At 42.5% G+C, this 21,154-nt stretch overlaps 1 protein-coding gene across 1 annotated transcript; it reads right to left on the bottom strand.

Moving 5' to 3' along the window:
* Positions 1-955: 955 nt before the first annotated feature.
* On the bottom strand, positions 956-20,638 carry LOC134400245 (programmed cell death 1 ligand 1-like). The gene is made up of 6 exons (XM_063128550.1): positions 20,598-20,638; positions 16,998-17,066; positions 14,706-15,068; positions 12,369-12,653; positions 3,432-3,464; positions 956-1,284 (listed from the first exon to the last, which is right to left on the bottom strand). Exons 2-6 carry the CDS (start codon positions 17,050-17,052, stop codon positions 1,268-1,270), a joined length of 753 nt encoding a protein of 250 aa, XP_062984620.1. The 5' UTR covers positions 17,053-17,066; positions 20,598-20,638; the 3' UTR covers positions 956-1,267.
* Positions 20,639-21,154: the final 516 nt, after the last annotated feature.

A 21,154-nucleotide genomic window follows, 5' to 3' on the forward strand; every position in this document is an offset into this window, starting at 1 on the left:
AACACATAGCACACACAGCTGTTGTCCTCTAAGATCTCACCACTGCCCCACAAAGCCCATCAACTGGGATAGCTGCTTCTCTATGTATAATGTTAGGACTGGCCCTAAGTAAGAATGACCTTGTTCAGACAACACACTAAGCCATAGTGGTGAGGCATTTTGAGCTAAGCATTATGGCTTAGTGTGTTTTGCAAACTATCCCTAACCATGATGGCTACATAACCACGGTTTAAACACAACCCCTAACCATTTGCTGCAAAAGGGTTAGAGGCTTAATCATGGCTTAGCATGTAGTCTAATGCCTTACTAGCAAAAATGTTAAGCTATGATAACATCAGACGTTTAATGCATAAATGGTTGTACCTAGAAATTGTATCTGTCTTGTCTAGCCCTGCTCCCCCTGGGTTGGAAGAAGGTGTTTCAGGTGATCAGTCAGAGTCAGACTCTGAAGTAGAGGAGTCGGCACCAGAAACAGGCCAGCCTGTACCAGTGGGGAGAAAGCTCTCACGGGCTCTTCACCAGCTGGGAATGAACCCTCTCCAGAACTTATTTCATCAAGAGTAAACAATACACAGTCAGTGGGAAGCCAATATTCTTCCGAGGGGGAGAACGTGGAGAAGTTAGCCGAACCTAGAGTACACCACAGACTAAAACGGGAGGAGCTAAAAGAAGGCAAGAGAAAGTTCTGATGGGCTGGCATCCCATCAGAAGCTGCAACAGAACTAGTCTCTCTGAAGTTAATGCATCTTGGGAAAGAGCTTTCCATTCTTCTTGAAAAGACAATTGCCTCACTTAGTTTGCATAGTTTTGCCTAGGGGAAAGTTCCTAGAAATTAGACTCTCTTCAGGTGGGAAGAGATGTTTATTGCTTGAAGAAAACTTTGTAGATTACTTAGAGGGCCTTGTTATTGTCTCCCAAGAAGGCGGGAGGTTTGGAGAAACAGGACAGTATCTATAAACACAAACAGTATACATAGTCACAGAAAACATGAAATGTACTTGGATAACCCCTTAAAATGCTGACCAGCGACACAGTTTTCATAGTGCTGAAATGCACAAATCAGTCCTGAAATGCATGAAGAACATGGTGCAGCACTGACAAAAAGGAGAACCCTCAGTGTTATTTATCTCTGAAGTGCTGTTACTTCCTTAAACATTTCTAAAAGGGGAATAAATGCAAAGTGCAAAACTGCAAGCAGCACAGATGAAAAGTTTTCGGTCTTTGTTCAAGCTCCTCAGTGTGTAACTGTCACTGCACAATCCTTCACTCAAAGATCTGAATGTCCTAAGAGAAGCAACAGAAAGACAAAAGCTTTAGACTAATGCTAACAGACATGAGTTACGATTTCCTATAAGAAATATGATGCTCATTTCCCAAGTGACTCCAAGATCAAGGTTTCTAATTATTGTCATTTTACAGATACAGATTACACCTCATATTTCAGAAATTGGCACATGGAGAATCCCAGTTGCTCAAACTAAAGGACTAGAAGTAATTCTCAAAGCCACAAGTGTAGTTAGGTTTGAAATACTGGAAACATTCGAGAAAAAGTTTCTTTCAAGAGCTGCTTAAAAGTGAAATACCAGAATTACCATTATGTTTCACATGCTTGACCACACATTTGCATGTACACATTTTCAATCCTTAGGGGAAAGTTGCTAAATCTGCCCTTTCTCCCTTCAGAAGTGACAGCACAGTGACAATGTCGGATGAAAACAATGCTGTAAATTTCACTAACAATAAACCCTAGCAAAAAAAGGGGGGAATGAGATGCATCTAAATGGGTCAGCTGATGAAGACAAATTCCCAAACGTTCCATAATTTATTTTATCTGGGGCCAGTCCTGGTGGCAACCAGATCCTGAGTGGGTGAATGAAATGGTGGGATTCTTCAATACATCCATCCAGACCATCAGAAGAAGCAAGGCCAATTCACATATTTACCAGAATGGTCCGTCCGTGTGTGTGTATATGTATACACAATACACATATTGGGTTTCATTTTACATTGTCTGCATGAGCATTCATGCTTCCACACCATGTTGCATGGAGAACATATTGGTGGGATGCATGTGGGCAGAACCTGATTCAAGAACACATCACCCTTATGCTAAGCTAAATCAAACCTGATAGCCACTCTTATAGCCCTACTAGCATTTACTAATAGACATAGATAAGCAGGCACACAAATTAACATAGATAGACTTCTTTCTTGTGTTCAGAGCTAGTTTGGTGCAGTGATGAGCATATTGGACTAGGATCGGGGAGACCAAGGTTTATATCTCCACTCAGCCATGAGGCCCTCTAGGTGACCTTCCTTATCAGTTGCTATCTTGCAGGTTGACCTACCTCTCAGGGTTGCTATGTGGATAAAATGGGCAGAGGTGGACCATCTAGGCTGTTTGGAGCTAATTTGGAGAAGTGAGATTGAGATGTAATAAATACATTCCTCTATGCCTGTAAAGTACTTCAATAGATATTTATTAATATAGCAAACCGCAATCTTTTTGTTCTTTTTGTTCATTATTTGGAATGGGAACATGGCCATTGCTCTCATTTGGTGTGATGAGGACACAGATAGGACTTCCCGAACAGTAACAACTTCTAAAAGTGTCCAGTACAGGGAGGAGAATAAGCATATGTAGCAGAACAGGGATGGGGAAACTGTGGTCCTCCAGATGTTGCCGCCATCAGCCCCAGCCAACATTGTCAATGGTTGATGATGGAGTTGTCATCCAGTAATATCTGTAGGGCTGTAAGTTCCCCACTCCTGTACTACAGAGTTCCCAGACCACTGTATTGTATGTAGGCTCCAATATGCCTGACACTCTGCTCAAATATTTTAAAAGTTGTCATACAGAGGAGGGCCAGGATCTCTTCTCGATCATCCCAGAGTGCAGGACACGGAATAATGCGCTCAAGGTTCAGGAAGACAGATTCCAGCTGGACATCAGGAAAAACTTCCTGACTTGTTAGAGCAGTACGACAATGGAACCAGTTACCTAGGAAGGTTGTGGGCTCACCCACACTAGAGGCACTCAAGAGGCAGCTGGACAACCATCTGTCAGGTATGCTCTAGGGTGGATTCCTGCATTGAGCAGGGGGTTGGACTCGATGGCCTTATGGGCCCCTTCCAACTCTACTATGATTCTATGATTCTATTAAGAAAGGAAAGTGTCAGAATAGTCCTTGAGAAACTGAGGAACCAGCACTGGCATATAAGGGAAGTATCTGGAAGTGGAGTCTATTTTAGAAAGGGGAGCTTCCATAGCCATAGTATCTATTCCTGAGGTTCTGCTAGTTCAATCAGCATCTCCCACGTAAGTAGTAGCTATAAAACCTCTTAATGCATCCTTTGAGGTCTGGCTATTTATTTGCTGAAACAGGTTTTTTTAATGTAACAAAAAGGTATTTCAAAATTGTATTACTTACTCTTTGGTAATTGAGCTTTCCTTCTTCTTTTGCCTGGTAAGGAATGTTTAAAAAAAATGAAGAAAAGGTGGATACAGTCTTGGCTGGACACATGAAATATTTCAATATTTGTACAGCTGAGTCTCAAACATCTTTTTGGAGAGGTATACTTACCTGAACAAAGGCAGTTTATGTAACTTTCATTTAAACACACACACATACACACCCCTTTACAAATGTCGCTGTACTGAATCAACATTAACTGCCTTATGACAATGTTCTTCTGTAAATTGTGCTCTTCATGCTGTTGGTTTTCTGAATTCTCATTTACAAAATGAATTTAAAAAGAACAAAAACAAATTAAGCTTCCTAAACTAGAGTTCTGCATGAGATTCAACACCAGGCACTAGCAAATTGAGAACCAATCCAAATGGGAGAGTAAAGCTACCATTACGCCAAAAACATCAATGTGCACAACAGGAAGTATATGTTCTGAGGAACTTCCTATTCTATTGCTGTTGCTAGTGTTAGTATTGTAGCACTTGCAATCAAAAGGAGCGGCTCCAATCCAGCTAAAGTTAGTTGTGCTTAAATTCCATTGAAAGTGATGGGTTTTGAATTAGTCATTAGTAACTCGTTTCATTAATTTCTTAGAGCAGAGTTTTCTCTGAAGTAGTGGATGGGGAAGGGGGAGGCTTTAACACTTAATTACAAATACAATATGAAAAGAACACCAGCCTAGAGAATGGATGTTAGCTGTATAAATGAAAAATTATAAATTAAATTCCTCTTTCATGCAATATGTCGACTCAAACCTCCCCATAAGGATGTCAATATTAGACAGCAGCCATGTAACTAGCACTTTAAGGCTGCAATAGTATACACTTACTTCAGAGTAAACCCAATTGAAATCAATGGGGCTTGCTTCTGAATAGATATGATTGCACTGTAAGTATGAAATGATGGTTGGATTGCAAAACAGGACCATAAGATAGAACCAATTCAATGGTATCTTACCTTTTGGGGTGCTGTTTGTGAATGGCTTTCTCCTTAGAACTTTAAAGGTGAGGGCTATTAGAAATAATAGTGCCAGCAGACAAATTGGCAGGATAATAGAGATGGGAGAGATTCGCCCAGTACTGGATTCATCTGTTTGATTTGTAAACAAGAAAAACCATTTTACGGATTTTTGCACAAAATCTGTTCCATTACTCAGTTAGGCCAAAGAAGCTGGGTAACAATATTTATGTTCACAATCTTTTATACTGTGGTGGCCGCTTGAGCTGATGCTACCAAGAGCACGCATTGCATGAGTATGTAAGCCTATGCGGCAGGGTCTTGCAATTTACTGTTTTACTCTGTACAGCACCATGTACATTGATGGTGCTATATAAATAAATAAATAAATAAATAATAATAATAATAATAATAATAATAATAGTAATAATAATAATAACTCATCCTTGAAAATGCTCAATGCCAGCAGATTGCAGGGCCATGCTCAAGATCAGTGCATGCAAAATTCGGTACAGGCCATCTCACATAATGACCGTATTGCTCTCATGATAGCAGTAGCTCTAAGCCGCCAGCACGTCCCAGTTTCTTCAGTTTCTCGACACTGTGAATTGGGCTGACAGTTATCAAAACCGATTTCCCATGCGCAACAAGGCTCTGCATAATTCTAGCTGTCTACAAGGAAAGGAAACGGCGTATGGAGGTTTACCCTTTACATTCCCCCTTCGAAGTTTCGTATTATCTCTACATCATTAAGATTTTTCATACGCTGTAAGGAGAAATAGTAATAATGGAAAGGAAGGAGCAACCTACAATGGCAACAAAAACTTTCAGAGGGTGGGGTAGGGCGGGATGAGACAGGACAGATATATAATCCCTTTGGTGGGTGATAAAAAAAAACTAGTGGGAAGAATTGCGTTCTAATAAATGATCTCCTTGTTGTTGCAGTCTTGAGCTTATGCTGAATGATTTAAAAGCCAGCCTTTTGTTTCCAATCAGCTAAATAAGAAGATAATGAACAAACAAGAAAATAAAAGGGAAACAAAAAGTGGGAGAAACGGAGTATGTTTTCATGTGCCAACCGAAGAAGGAGACAGAGTACCAGGACACAAAAATTGTTGCTTTGAGACAATACTATTATAATTAAAACTGTCTAGAAAAGTATTCCATACACCATTACGGGTGTAATATTATCCATGTTTATGCTGGCTGTGGCATGCTGGGAGGTTTTTCCCCCCCTGTCTAAACATACATAGGATTGCATCCTAAATGTCTGAAAGGTGTTCCTTTGTATATATGTATGTTACTCACTCATGAGACGCCAATTTGAGGAGTTCTGCTATCAGTCCTTAATGTCAGGTGGCAAGCAGGGTTTCCAAGCCCATAAATGTCCAGGTCCCATAGCAACTAAGGCAGCACATTGAATACAAACAGCATGCATTTTATTAAGGGCCCACTGGGTCAGAAACCTCCATCTGACAAGGGTTTTATTGCACACTCATTACTGGGCACTCACGGAGTTTGCTCAGATCACACACATGACGTTGTCTGCCTCCTGCCCCTTCTGGCCTTCCTCGCGCGACAACCCCCTCCCCTCTTTAAGTCCAATGTTTTTTAAAACTCGGAATTACTGCTCTCTCCTGCTGTGTGCAGGAGAAGCAGCGCCATTATAACAGTGGACTCAATGGGCCTCATGCCCATTGGGTACTTCCTCTTTTGAAAAGAGGAAGTAACTGAAGAACAAAAACACGAAGGTAGGGAGTATGTTAACCCCTGGTGTGATAGAGCTTAGAATGTCACACATTTTGCCTATGAGCTCTATCACACCAGCGTTTTATCGCACTCTCGTCATGCCTGTTTTGCTGTTTTGCAGTGCGGTACTCACATGAGGTCGTGCCTGTCCTGCAGTTACCCTGCCTATTCCCCTCCATTCGTTGTGTTTTCCTAGAGCAGGGAAAGTCTGGTTTATTTCCTCCGTGCAGGATTGAAGTGCCCTTCCATCTCTGTGTATTGCCGTCCTCGTGTTACGTCCCTTGTTGGGTGCGTGTGCTTTGAATGTGTGCTTGCTGATGAAAGAAGGGGGTGGGGCAGTTCTCCCGCTTGCTGTGGTGGTGGTGGGTCTACTCTTTTTTAAAAAAAGAAAGATCTGCAATTGTGGTTGTTTGTAAAACCCCTTTTCCTGGCTCATCTCACTCAAGCATGGCTGGTTGGTGCAGGAAGCTCAGCTTCCTCTTTCTCTCTCTTCCTCCCTGACACACACGCACAGGCAGAGAGAGGAGGGGAGGTGTTGGGAGCCGACACTGGAGCATGGATCTGCTTTGTCCCAATCTGTCATTCTCTCTCCCCATCCCCACCACGGCAAAAAAGAAAGAAAGAAAGCCAAGCCCTCATCAATGCTAAGTGAGGTTTAAAAGCCAATATTTATTTATTTTACTAGCCAAGATCTTGGTCGTCCTTTCTACCACCACCACCCTTCCTTTAGATGCTGAAAGGGAACAGATTTGGGGTCGGAAATAGGTAGAGGTGCTTGTGGAGAGAAGGAATCACATGGATCAGAGAGTAGTCACTTTGCATATGGTTTTGGGATGTGTCTGTGTGTGAGTGATAGAAAACTGTATTTAACTTTTCAGTTTGTGATTTTGGGGGCTTATCACAGGCAGGCAGATGATGAGCTGCAATGACTAGAGCAAGATCAAAACTCCAGTGTAGAGGAGGGAAGACACCCAAGTCCATCACAATGTCCATCAATGACAAGAACCAATGAACTGGAGGGGAAAGGAAAAGGGCGGTGTGGGGTGGAGTGGGAGAACGAACAAGTGAAAGGTGGTTTCATTGGTACAATGGTGATGCCACAAACGCACGTGAAAGGGAGCATTAGCTTGCCTCATTAATGAAATGGAGCTCAGATTTCAAAGGAAATACACATAAAGGACCAACAGAAATTGACCTATAACACATTTTAAGTGCTTTATTTATATTAAATATTTGGAAGCCCAATCCTATAGGTGGGCATTCTTCAGGCTTTTGAGTTCTATTTTGTTTGTTTGTTTGTTTTTGTTTTTACTAGCACCCAAGATCCACCAACCAGAGCCTGGTACAAAAGGCATACACATGCAGTGCAATCCTATACATGTCTTCTCAGAAGAAAGCCCTACTGAGTTCAATGGGACTTACTGGCTCAGTTCGGACAACACGTTAGTCAATGCAGTGTGAAAACTCGACTCAACGATTGAGTTTTTAGGGGGTTCTCCCCACACAACATGTTCTAACTCCACCATTGTGTAACTGTGAGCTACCATATCCCATCAACCATTACTGGTGGTGGTGGGGAACCAATCCCGGCAGCAGTCACTCCTTTTGCTGCTCTTGCCAGAGAACTCTGTAGCCAGTGGGAAAAGTCAACTCAACGTAACAGAAAACTCCACAGAGCCTGCCACACAACACACAACGCAATGGTTGTGCAGGAACTCTCCTCTGCACAGTGTGGATATTCTGCATAGAGTGTTTTCCCAAAAAACCCTCCACCATTGCATGGAGTTTTCCCACCAGACAACACATTTCTCAATGGTGGTGTAAAAACTCCACAGTGGAGTTCTAAAACCACCATTGACTAGCTCTGAGCCCAGAAATTTGTTCTGAGTAACAGAACTGAATGGAGCCCATTGTCCTTCCGCACAAAAATCCACACCTGGTTACCCCCACCTCACACATACATGCAAACACACACACACACACACACACACACACTTCTTTCATTTCAGAAGTATAATTTGGGGGGTGGGATTGTTGCTATTGTTAAACAGTTGGGACTCAGAAATCCTTTACTGCAAATCACTGGGAGATCTATTAAGATCTGCCTCTGGGCCACCGCTGCTATAAAACTGCTGCAGTTGATGCTCTGTGGCAAGTAAAGCTGAATATTCTGTGCTGATCAAGCTGAAGACAGATGCTAATGGTTTTTTAATGGACGTCAGAGGAATCTGGTTGGTGGGGTGGAGCTTGACAAGCTTTCATCAGCTAGGCCCCATGGACTCTGTTCCAACTTCTACCACCTTGCTTGCAGCGAGTCAAAGCAGCTGGTGGATTTTCTGGGTTGGTTTTTTTAAAAGCATAAATAGACATTTGCACAAATTGCAGGTGCAATTTGTATAATTTGCATAAATTTCAGTCAAAATTTGTGCAATTTATGCAAATTGTGGCTGGAATTTGCTCAAATTATGTCTGCAATATGCGCAAATGTCTATTTATGCAAATTTGTTTTAGAAAACCCCAAAAGTTCCTAGATTTCAGGGAAAACTCATGGCTTGGCTCACAAATGCAAGCTGAGTTGGGGGCACCGCAGAAATTCAGTGAGCCCCAAAAGGACTAGATTTCCTAGCAATGGATATTCCTAGTGGTTTTTTTTCAGAGCACTGAAATGGTATGACAGAACCCTCTTTGCTAATGGTGTATATACTCTTCTTTACCATTCAGCTATTGCCTCTAGTCAAACAGGCTCTGCAGGATTTTGTAGCACTTCTAAAATCTGGAAAATCTGACCAGAGATGATAGTTTTGCAAAAGAATCATGTGTAGACGATAGGCATTTTTTTTTAAAAAAAGTACTTCAGTAGAAAAATAAATAAATCTCACTTAAGAGATCTCACTAAGAGATCTCAAAGCATCTTTAAAAAAATCCTACAGTAGAGTCCAGTACCAGGAACAGAAACAACATGGTTTCCATGTGGTACCAAGATCACTCAGACAGTGTTTCCTGTACTCACCTCAGTCTTCTCCACAATCTTTCATGCAGTGACTTATACTATGTCTCCCCCTCCCACACCATTTATACTCTAAAGTAGGTGAACCCCCATGGGGGTGGAGGTTAAATCCAGATTGCCCCCCCCTGCACCTACTCTAGAATAATAATGAAAGAAGATTTGGCCCTAAGCTGTAACGTGATCCAGCTAATTTCTTCTCCCCCCCTCCACATCCTTCAGTTTCCTTCTCCCCTCTACTTCAACTAACACCTTGACAGTCTGAAAACTTTTAAACTACAAACCTGCATACATGTCGAAACCACTACCTTATTTTTGGGGGGTGGCCCAACTTCATTTCAGAACGGAGATGTCTTCAACTACTGAGTTCATTTATGAGAGGAGATGATTATTCTGATTACAAGTTTTATGTTTGAGATGTACATTCTTAATGCTTTGAACTGTTACCAGTTACTCTGAATGTACAGAAAAATGGCACAGTAGAGCATTTTCTAATTTGATTTAAGTAATCTTGTTTAAGAAAATAAATTCTTGAGAGCATCAGCCCCACTGACACCAGAGCTACCAGCCTCCACCGCAAGGAACTCATCCTTCCAGTCCCCCTCTATCTCTGTCACCTCTTCACCTTTCTCTTCTAGGCTTCCTCTGTCCCCTCCATGCTTATCTGTCCTAGCACCATTCTTCCCCATCTTCTGATCACCACCCCATAACCTGCCCCTTCCTTCCATCCAACATTCCTAAACTTCCTAATCCCAGTAATGCCATTTGAGGTCAATTAAGTAATGCTCATCACCATCTAAAGAGCAACCCCTGAAAGACCATTAAATCCAGAGTCTAAAAACTAACAATGGCACCACTGAGAGCAGTCCATGCAGGTCATAACCATTGCTCCCTGCCCCGCGCAGCTACTGGACGGCGATAGTTCATCTACACCTGGGGAGATTGCACAGCTGTTTCATTGTATTAAAAACACTTTGGTTTTCTGAGCTCTGGAGGAAAACACAGAAGCTACAAGGGGAAAACATGGATGCAAGGGTTTGCTCACAACATCTTGTTAATGTCCCATTAAAAAATGAGTGAACAAAGTACGTGGTTTCCCACAGTAAGTGGAAGCAACCCAGGTATCAATTCCTTCTGAGGACCACTGAGACTAGGGAAGCTGGATGCTGCAACTCATTTAGTCCTCGATGGGGGAGGCCGGTCTTCCCTTGCTAGCAGCTAGACGTTGCTAGACTTCACCAGGTAGCATTGGGTAGTAGAAACAATGGGGCCATGTGTCTCCAGTCCAAGTGAGGCTGTTCTGTCTGCCTCTGTCCCACTTGACATGGGAACCCCTTAGTATTTGGGACCACAATACCTGACGGAACACCTCCCAAGACATGAACCTACCTGTACACTATGCTCAACATCTAAGGTCCTCTTTGGGTGCCTACTCCGAGGGAAACTCAGAGGACGACAACAAGGGAGAGGGCCTTTTCAGTGGTGGCCCCCCAATTACGGAACGATCTCCCTGACGAGGCTCACCTGGCACCAACATTGTTATCTTTTCAGTGCCAGGTCAAGACTTTCCTCTTCTCCCAGGCATTTAACAGCATATGAGTTATTTAACTGACGACCCCAGAATCGTTTTTTTAAATGGATATTGTCTGCTTTTATGCTTTTTATGGTTTAAAATTTTGTATACTTGTTATTAATGTTCACTGCTTTAATCTTTGTAAACTGCCCAGAGAGCTTCGGTAATGGGGTGGTATTTAAATGTAATAAATAACTAAATATAAAACCACACTGAGGTGTGTGTGCCAGCACTTTAGGTACTGTTGAACTACTCTTGTATGTAATATACCCATAACTAAAGTATACATGGTACTGTACTTATCTCTGCATGGAAATTAAAATATGGTTCTAAAGGCATCCTGGCACTATATTGTGAGAGCTCATTTATTGCATGCTCATGATTGCCTACTCATGAAAGTTTGCAGTTTTTTAACACAATGTCAACAACCAGGACATCTCCCATGGTATCCCTTGGAAATTCCACCATGAAAAGAACCACTTTTAAAGTGGTAACATCTTGAAAAATGGGCTCTTCTGTCACTAGATGGTGTTGTCTCAATGGAACTGAACAGAGGGGTATTCAATTCAAACCACTTGGACGCCCCCTCTCCGCCCATATAATGCAGCCCATAACAATCACGCCAAAAAAGCAGGAAGCACAAATGCCCAGGTAAGCAACGCAATTTCCCCTTAATGTAAAGACGCCCTAAATGTCCAAACAATTTGTGTGATTCATCCAGATTGTCTAATCTAATTTTTTGCAGAATTAAGAATATTTTTGGTAAAGGCTAGCATGGTAGGCATAAAGGAGACTGAGGGGCAAGCAACGAGAGAAATACTAGGAGATTGAGCCATATGAAGAGAGATCCACATGCAGATCACAGAAATCCTGTCCAATGGCATATTTGGTTTTGAAGTCCTTATTTTAAAAGTGTTGTCCACAGTCACAAGGTCTAGAATTTTGCTTTTATGAAAAGGAAGTTGAGATTTCCAGCAATCCAAAACCTATAATAAATTACACTCTAGGTTGCAGTTACAGCCCATGTGTAATCTCTCATCCTAAAAAAGAGAGGCAAGGTGATTAGACTAGGACAGGGTAACTCCTCACCATGCCTGCCTCAGGCTGCAGAGTTTCCATCCACCCTCTGCACATATTTCCCTCAGGCCTATATTTTATCCACTTCCTCTTCCTTTATGTTACTGTATTTTAATCCACTGCCAGCTATGCCCCTTTCTTTTAGCTACCCTGCATTTGCGCTCAAATGCAGGGCATTGCATATCTTCTATACTATCTTCCCTATTGTATGCACACACCTCTGTTTCCCTATCTTCCCACAAAGCAACTCATTCTATCCTTAGGGTCTTTTTGAAGGTTTATTCCCAACCAAACTGAACTTCCATTTTCCTCACAAGAGTATTAAATTATTTGATAACACCCTGTTGTTGATTCAGTCCCATGATATCAAAGCTCAGCTAATCGCTGCAAGAGGCTTTAGCACTGCAAACTCCCTTAGCATATTACAATATCGCTTCCATATACATGTAGATGTATGGAATTAGAATAGCCCGAAGTGTACAACTCCTAGATAATCAAATATCAACAGTTTAATATGAAACCACACACAAGATTTTACCTGATAGAAACACTGCTCTGTGCGCTGATGTTTTTTCATTCAGTTCCTTATTCCAGAATATGCAGGTGTAGTTTTCATAAATGCTTGGTTTGACTCTCAAGACACTGGTTATGTTGTAACGTCCATCATCTGTCATTTCATATGTAGTGCTTGCAAACGTACTGAAATTGGCATCGTTCTCACTGTACCAGGAGATGTCAGCCTGAGGATAGCCTTCTGACTGGCAAGTTAAGATCATGTCCTCTTCTTCTCTTGTTTCCTGGATATTTATTTTCTTGTAGCGTGCTGTATGAAAAGAAGCAGAGTACAATAGTCACATTGAAATTTGGTACTATTTTCTCTTCCTTGGGGCTGGTGTGTGTGCTGATGTAGTCACTAGAATGTTAGACTGGGATTCTGGAGATCCTGGTTCTAGCCCAACACTCGGCCATGGTGCTCATTGTGTGAATTTGGGCCAGTCACTGACTCTCAGCCTAACCTACCTCACAAGGTTGTTGGGAGGATAACACAACATTAAACGTGCCTTTTTGTTCAATGTGCCTGCTTTTTAATGTGTGTTGGGAGGAAAACTCCAGTGGTGCAAATAGGGGTTCTGGCTCTAACCTCTGCATATCCAGATGAAGATCTGGGCCCAAACTACATGGAAACACTTTTAGAAGCATTTTTTTGGTTTATCCGGATTTTCATGAATTCAGCTTTGATCCATCAGCAGCAGACGAAGCAAGTATAGTGGGGTATACGCTACCTAAAAGCCTGCTTCCAGAAGTCAAACTGCACTTGAAACCACCTTACTTTGGGGTTGAGGTTGGCAGAGTCCCACTAGTTGAACTGAATGTCATCAACCAGTAGTTGCTGCTCAATGAATGAGAGAGGCTTTCCCCCCAAACCCTGTCCATGCTCCCCTGCTCAGGGAAGTTTAATGGAAGAGATTAATTAGGTCCCTGTAGTTTACCCCACACCTCTCCCTCATCCACTATTGGGATATTGTGAAAAGTTTTAAAATGGTGCTATTGCGCTATTGTGAATGGGTAATCAAGCTGGCTTGCTCAGCTCATTGCTGCAGTCCAGCAATGCTCATCCAGCTGGGATTCATGCCACGCCTTTGTTGTATTCTTCCTCCCTCATGTGTGACTGTGAATGGGGAAACAGAGGGGGGAAAGGAAAGGCCCCAACCCTTGACCAGGTCACAGAAACACCCCTAGGTACATCCAGAATGCAGGATTTAATGCGAGGGGCAGGGCATGCTGCAGTGGAACTGTGCTGGAGCCTATTTTAAGGTGAAAATAACACTAAAACAACTTTGGAAAATGCACCTTTTCCAGAGGGAAGCTGTGCAGTTGCTGCAGATTGGCCAAAGCATCATCTGTCACCAACGATCACAATGTGCTCTTGTTCTGCACTAAACAGGCCGTGTAGATTGGGCCCAGAAAGAAGCCCCTACATGTGTGGAGCCGTATATGCATTAGTGCAGAAATAGGCAACCTGGTGCTCTCCAGAACTTTTGGACTACACCTCTCATCAACACCAGCTAGCATGGTCAATGGTCAGGGATTATGGGAATTAGAGTCCAAAACACCTAGAGGGTGCCGGATTGCCTACTTATTTATTTGTGTGTGTCCCCAACCCACCACTCAGCTCTGCAGATGGCCCTTGGGGCCAAAAAAGTTGCCCACTCCTGATTTAGAAGGTATGAAATGGGCTAAGCTGTGCATTTGTTGTAACAAAGACACAGGCCTTATTCAGGCATTCTGCTCCCCCACATGGTTAGAATCACATGAAGGAAAGTGTGAATGAACACATTAGCTCCACCCCACCCCCATTGCTGTCCCCAGGTTTCCTTGGAAGGTCAACATTAGCAGCAGGAAGCAAACTTTACTCATGTAGATTTCCAAAATTATTCCGAAATTCTCTAATTATTCCGAAATTCTCTAAATTCCATGGAGAACCTACACAAGTAGAACAGGCTTCTTGCTACAGACATTTGCTTGCCAACTTGTGGAGGGAAGGGGAACAGCTATGAGAACCCCAATGGAGGGGGTGGAGCTTGCATGCCCCATGAAATTCTAACACTCAAATAGGACATAGGCCGTAGCTAGACCTAAGGTTTATCCCAGGATCATCCCGGATTCGTCCCTGCCTGAGCGCTGGATGCCCTGTGTGGCACTTAGATGAACAGGTTTGACCCCAGGGCAATCCTGGGATAAACCTTAGGTCTAGCTATGGCCCCAGTCTTAAGTACTCTTTCTTCCACAGGAAATGGACGCTGCAAAGTCTGCCCTGAAATTCCCACTGGAGAGCATTAAACATTTTTTCCTGTTATTTTCTGTGACTACTAACCTTCAACTTCCAAATTAATATATTTGTAGTCATCTCCTTTATAGTCAACAAGACAAATATAAGTTCCTGCATCTCTGAGCTTTACATTGGTGAGACGCAACATAGAACATCCCATTTTTAATTCTGCCTGCAGTACGGTGGCTCTCCCCCGAAAGTCTCTGTGTTGCTGTGTGAGGTCTTCTTGACCTTTGGTGAGCTTGTAAACTTCTTTTGCTGCATCTTCCCGTGACAGCCTTGCTTGCCATAAGACGCTTAAACGTGTCAAATTTAATGGTTCAGATGCTCGAAAGCGACATCCCATTATCACGTCGTCCCCAAGCTCTGCCCGGTAACGAGGCTGAAGAACTTCCACTATGAGTGAAGCTGAGGCACAAAACAAAGAATGATAATCCATCAAGCAAAGTATTGACATTTTTTGTAAAGCTGAAGAAGTCCAGGAAGTCAGAGATCGATAGTTAGTGTAGGGATTTCTAGCCAATAGTAGGACTTGACCTTGTTGTCTTCCGATGTAGAGCAGAATTTTTTTCCAGTGCTTTGTTTTTCTTTGGAAAATTTTCTGTTTCGTAAGTTGGTTAGTAACAATGAATGGATACCAATTGCAAATACAATATTAGGCAAGCTTGACATTTTTAAACTTCTAATTAATGTATTTCAGGTGATTATCCCAAGCAACTATGTGAGAGAATACACATATGGCATAGAAATATGTGTATGTCTCGGAGTAAAATGGAACTATTATATAATGACAGTGAAACTGCAGGTGCCCCAGCATCCTTAGCGGAAAGGACTTGAACTCTGTTGAAATAAATGAGTGGCCGTCAGCAGGGCAGGATCTGCACTACTGTTTTATAATGGTTTGTAATGGTTTATAATGGTTTTGACAACTATTAGGGCCCATGATACATTCCATATACTTTTTTCAAACCGCTTTCAAAGTGTTATGTCCTGCTCGGGTCAGATCTGGCCCAGATCATGCACAGTTCTTTCAGCTGCTAAAATTAATTAGTGTTTCCAGTACCTTTGTTTTTTTCTTAAAATGTAAACAATGTAAGGGAAGTGCATGCTTTTTTCTTTAAATTGTTACAAGTGTTGCAACAAAAATTTCTATGAGGTATAACATTTAAATCATATTAAGTGTGTTTTAGTTTTTTTCTTCAAATATTTCAGTTCAAATACTTGCAGTGTATTGGGATGAAAAATGAACGTGGGGTCCCTTTTTAAAAACTTTTGTTTAGTAAACACAAGTAACCTAATCATACTAAATTAGATCTCCATAGAGCAAGCTGAAAATGTTCCTATGCAAATTAGCCTCATTTGCATTGGAAAATTTTCAGGATATTTTCTGAAGGCCACTGGGACTTGCCCACCTGGCGAAGAGTGGCCACTCTCTCGGGTGCGGATTCTTCCAAGGACGGAGGAGAATGGCAGGTTGCAGACCCGGGTGAAGGGACCAGCACAGAAGCAGCTTAGGAGTCCTCACTAACTGAAAAGGATCAATGTCCTGCTTCAGCCCCTCTGTTGGGTTCAGAGGACGGAGTTCCACTGACCCCAGCAGAGTGAAGGAGCCTTCATGTGAAAGAACAACGAAGGCGAGTGTCTGTGCATTTAAGACAGAAAGCCTCCCAGGAGACAGAAGACTAATTGCCAGCAGCTGCTCCAGGACACTGAACTTAAAAGCAGCCAGAATGCACAATCGCTGAAGATACAACACTGTATCTATATGGCAGATCTCATCAGCCTGGTCCTAGACCCTGAGCCTTGCCCTCATCTTTATGCCTTGTATTTTGGACTCTGGATTAGAAAAGAATTCTTCTATGCCTCATTGAATTAACTTCGCTGAACCCATAAACTTCCGAGTCCTGCATCCAGCCTCTCAACTCGTATCCTTCCCTGGCCTTGATGAGTTTATTTCCCAATTTATTTGCAAGGGATTTATTGCAGCCATTGCGTTTCAGTTTTGGTCAGCTGGCAAAGCCTGACATTTCAGCTGCTATCTCCAAAATGGGATCAGAGATAACAATGGGGGAAATCCCTGCCTTTATCTCCAATCCCAGATCAGAGACAGCAGCTGCCATGCCTTCTGAGGGGATTCCTCCAGGGGGCAGGGCTTTTAACCTAAACCCTGGCCCCTAGAGAAATCCCAAGAGGTGGCGTAGGCTGGATTGGGCTGCCCCACAAGCCAGATTAGGCCCACGGATGGAGATTCTGCACCTCTTGTCTAGATGGTTCTGAAGTTCTTGAGCAAATCCCAAGTGAAATTTAACTGAAAATTAGCCAAGTAACAGCTCTCACCTGTTATCGAATGAATCTGGATTTCAAGCAGCAGAACTGGAAGGAACCTGAACATTTTTCTAGATGTATCTAAAAGACAATGTTAACATGATAAATATTCTCAAAACCTTCTGCAGGTCGACACATGCTAAGGTACTTTGCAGTGCTGTTGCCAATAAAAGCAAAGCAACTTAAGACTTTGTTTCAGCAATTGTTATGCCAGCAAATAAATGTTTTCTCCTGCTCAAAATGACTCTTTGATTCAGGAGTGAGATGCTTTTCAGCAGCAAAACATTCAATTCAGTTAAGGCATAAGGTTACAAATTAAGTACTAGGGATGGTGAAATCACTCTGTATCTGGCCCAGGTCATTTCTGTTTGTATTTAATCATGAATCCCTTCTGTCCAGTTTCTGCACCGGTCTGTTTTTGTTTTTTTAATACATAAAAATTTGCACATATTTTCTTATGCATTCTTATATGCAATTTTTGAACCAAAAACTGCATTGCGACGTTTGAAGAAGTGTGCAATCCAAAGGACAAATGTGTTCCAATCTGCATATTACTTTGGGAAATGCAAATGCATTTATTATTTTATTATTCAAATTTGTAGACCACTTTCCATAGCGGTATCACAGCGGCGATCATAAAATGCAATGGCATTGGAACAACAATAACATATAACAATAAAGACGACAAAAAATCAATCAGCAATAAAATCGCACACTCTACTGCAGTGGTCTTTAATTGATCCAGACCCGCCTTGGACTCCCAACCTGCAACATGGAACCCACTTTCACAATCTCACAATTGCCCAACATAGTGGGAACAGCTTTGCCATGACCTATCTGGACTAATTTTGTGACCTACTTTTGGGTCCTGAACCACTAGTTGAAGACCATTGCTCTACTGTGTGGTGCTGCAGATCATAGTTGGCTAGGCCACACTTCAGGGAAAGCCAGTGTTAAGAGAAGGGGTTTTAAGAAGATGCCTACATGTCAGAACTGCGAGGGTTTGTCTAATGTCAATTGGTAAAACTTTCCGGCAGGTGGGTGTTGCAACGGTACTGCAAGTCCTCTGAAGCAAACCTCAGGAGCATGTGGCACCTTCAGAAATGTTCCCACTGATGATCTCAAAGGTCAGGCAGGGGCAAAATTAGGTTGCTTCACAGAAAAACATAGACCAAATAAGATTCTTCCCCATCCCCATCCCCAATACTAAGGAGTCAAAGCTATCAGTCTTTCCCTACACCTCCATGCGCATATATTTAGCTGGCTGCAAGATGGAATCTGCATGTGTGTTGTGTTCAGGTCACTGAGGCCCATTGGTCAAACTTCAACGGGAACAATGCTAACTTTAACGGAAAATTTCAACTGTGATGGAAAGGGATGGACAAATTGTTCTATTTTCTCAACCATCCCACTTTTGTATGAATTCATTCATAAATATGTCCCATCCATTTCCATATTAATCTCATTTTTTTTTCATTTAAAAAAACCCACTTTTGCATATAATTTTAAATGTATTTTCTCTAAACACACACACACACACACACACACACACACGTGTGTTGAGTGTTTCCCCCATCAATATCCACATTTTTAAATGCATTTTGATACATTGGGGTGGGATGGAGCCAAGAACTGCACTGGAACAGTGCAAGAGCAGGTGGGTAATGAACTTGTGATCCTCACATTAGCCAGGGAGGTTTAGTTCAGGTCAGTCTGTATGGTAATTCACAAAAAGTAAACTCCTCAAGTGGACCTAACAACAGCCAGATGGTTAAGTGGCCCTGGTTGCCATGGCCATATTACCCCAGGTTAAAAGATTTTCATTGGCTTTCAGCTTGTTCTTGGATCCAAAGTACTGCTTGGAACCCATAAACTGAGATCATCTTCAGAGGCTTCTCTCTGTGTGATGCTGCCTTTGAAAGTAAGGTGGATAAGAGTCCCTTTCCTGAAGTGGCACCCAAACTCTGGAACTCTTTCCCTAGATGCCTTCACTATTATCTTTTAGGTGTTGGGTAGAAGACTGCCCCATTCTCATGAGTTCATAGTAGTATTAAGCATCTTTGATTGGTTTTGGCAGCTTGAAACCCTAGAAAGTCATTATCAAGAATACTGGACTAGATGGACCAAGAGTCCAACTCAGTATAAGGCAGCTTCCTATGTTGTTGTTGTTGTTATTGCTTTTTTTTATATCCCACCCTTTTTTCCTGCAAAGGAACCCAAGGCGGTGTACATAACCCTCCTCCTCTCCACTTTATCCTCACAACAACAACCCTGTGAGGTGGGTTGGGCTGAGAGTCTGTGACTGGCCCAAAGTCACCCAGTGGGTTTCCATGGCCCAGTGGGGACTAGAACCCAGATCGCCTGACTCCCAGTCCAGCACTTTAGCAACTACGCCACAGTGGCTCTCTATGTTCCTATGAGCTCTTTGAAAGATGTATGCTTCTCCTCCTCAGTCCACAATCCCTGCACTCTTGTTGTTTTAAAACATACTCTTTAAAAGGCAGAGAGGCTGTCCTATACAGCAACGCAACACCAACGTCACCAGCCCCTCGGCCGCACATTCATTCATTCACTGCATTTCTGTAGACTCAATAGCCAAAGTTCTCTGGGTGGTTCATTGCATGATAAAACATAATGTAAAACCTTTAACACTCAAGAGTTTTAAGCAGTTTTAAAAACAAGTTTAAAACAATTAAAAATAAAACTAACAGGACCTGATTAAAACAAAAACGCCCCGTCATATCTGTCAGATGCCTGGGAATAGAGGAAAGTCTTAACTTGGCACCAGAAAGATGGCAAACGTTGGCACCAGGCAGACCTCACAGTTGGGGGGGGGGCACCACTGGAAAAGCCCTCTCCCTTGTTGCCATCCTCTATGCCCCCTTCAGAGGAGGAGCTCAGATGTTGATGGTAGTGTATGGGTAGGTTCATACCAGGAGAGGGGCTCCATCAGGTAGTCTGTTTATACAGCTATTGCTGCCAGACAAGATCAGTGCGCTATTGGGGGAGTCAGTCATTCCAATTGCTTCAACAATACTATCACCGGAACACAGGAAACATTCATAGAGCAGGATAACCAATCCGTTTAATTCAGATCACAGAATTATAGGAGGTTGTTCCACCAGGCTTCCAGGCAAGCAGCCAATGTGGCTGCAGATAAGCCTTGAACTGGCCAATGCACTCCCCTGTCATAGTTTGACATGAAGTGCATCCTCTGTCACCTGGAGCCAGAATTTGTTGCATGCAGCTAGTTGTACATGGCTAGAGCTGGAATGGAGTGGATTAAGGACTTCTGCTATGGGATGCATCTAAATAACATAAATCATACAGACAATACTACCTAGATTTTAAACAAGGACACACAGCTTCTTTTCTTTCTGGAAAGATTTGGCCATGCTTAGCTGCTCTGAATATTTATCATTCCCTTCACATGTCTCATTATTTTTATACAGAGTTCTTTGACAATTCAGGCAGAAATACTGGTCCTAGAACACAACAGAAATGCCACATTCCTATACCAAAATTATATTCACCTCAGGAGCTATGTCAGACCTCTTCCATAGTGGAATTGTTCAGAATTTCCCCAGGCAGAAAAGCATTGAATCAACTTACGTGGTTTGAGACAGTCAGAGAGGAAGGAGATACCATGCTTCTTCGTTGCCAGCTTCTTCTCTACTGAGAAAATCTGGAGCTTGCTTGAATCATCTCCTTCTGAGGGAAATGACAGGCTTGCAGTTTCTCTTTCGGTTTTGGAAGCAGGGTGTACAAGTGTTTGCAATACAAAAACAGTTATTTTATTTATTTATTAAAACATTTATCTGTATCCTGCCTTATATCACTGAGATCTCAGAGTGGCATACAGATAAAACCGGAACAATGTAAACATAAATAATAGACAGATAAATAATATACAGGTAAATAATATAAATAATATAATCCTGCATTTCTTGTGACGCAGAGAGAGGGGAGCATGTCTACACCATGCCTATATCCAGGGGTAGTCCTTGGATCGTCCCTGTGTGTCCACATGATGCACAGGGGATCCTGGGGGCAACCTGGGGCGAACAAGGACTTACCCCGGGATATCAGGAACCATGGAAAACCTGACTTTTCCACAGTTCCAGGACCATCCCTCGGAGCGCAGCGGTGTGGCCACTGCTCCCGGGTCA

This window comes from Elgaria multicarinata, chromosome 6 (genome assembly GCF_023053635.1).
Source record: "Elgaria multicarinata webbii isolate HBS135686 ecotype San Diego chromosome 6, rElgMul1.1.pri, whole genome shotgun sequence".
NCBI classification, from domain to species: domain Eukaryota; kingdom Metazoa; phylum Chordata; class Lepidosauria; order Squamata; family Anguidae; genus Elgaria; species Elgaria multicarinata.

Coding starts and splice junctions, on each gene's coding strand:
- LOC134400245 (XM_063128550.1), bottom strand. CDS start 17,052: ATGTTCAGGTTCCTTCCAGTTCTGCTGCTTGAAATCCAGATTCATTCG. Junction 15,069..16,997: donor CCAGATTCATTCGATAACAG/GTGAGAGCTGTT, acceptor TTTGTGCCTCAG/CTTCACTCATAGTGGAAGTT. Junction 3,465..12,368: donor CAGAGCAGTGTTTCTATCAG/GTAAAATCTTGT, acceptor ATTCCTTACCAG/GCAAAAGAAGAAGGAAAGCT.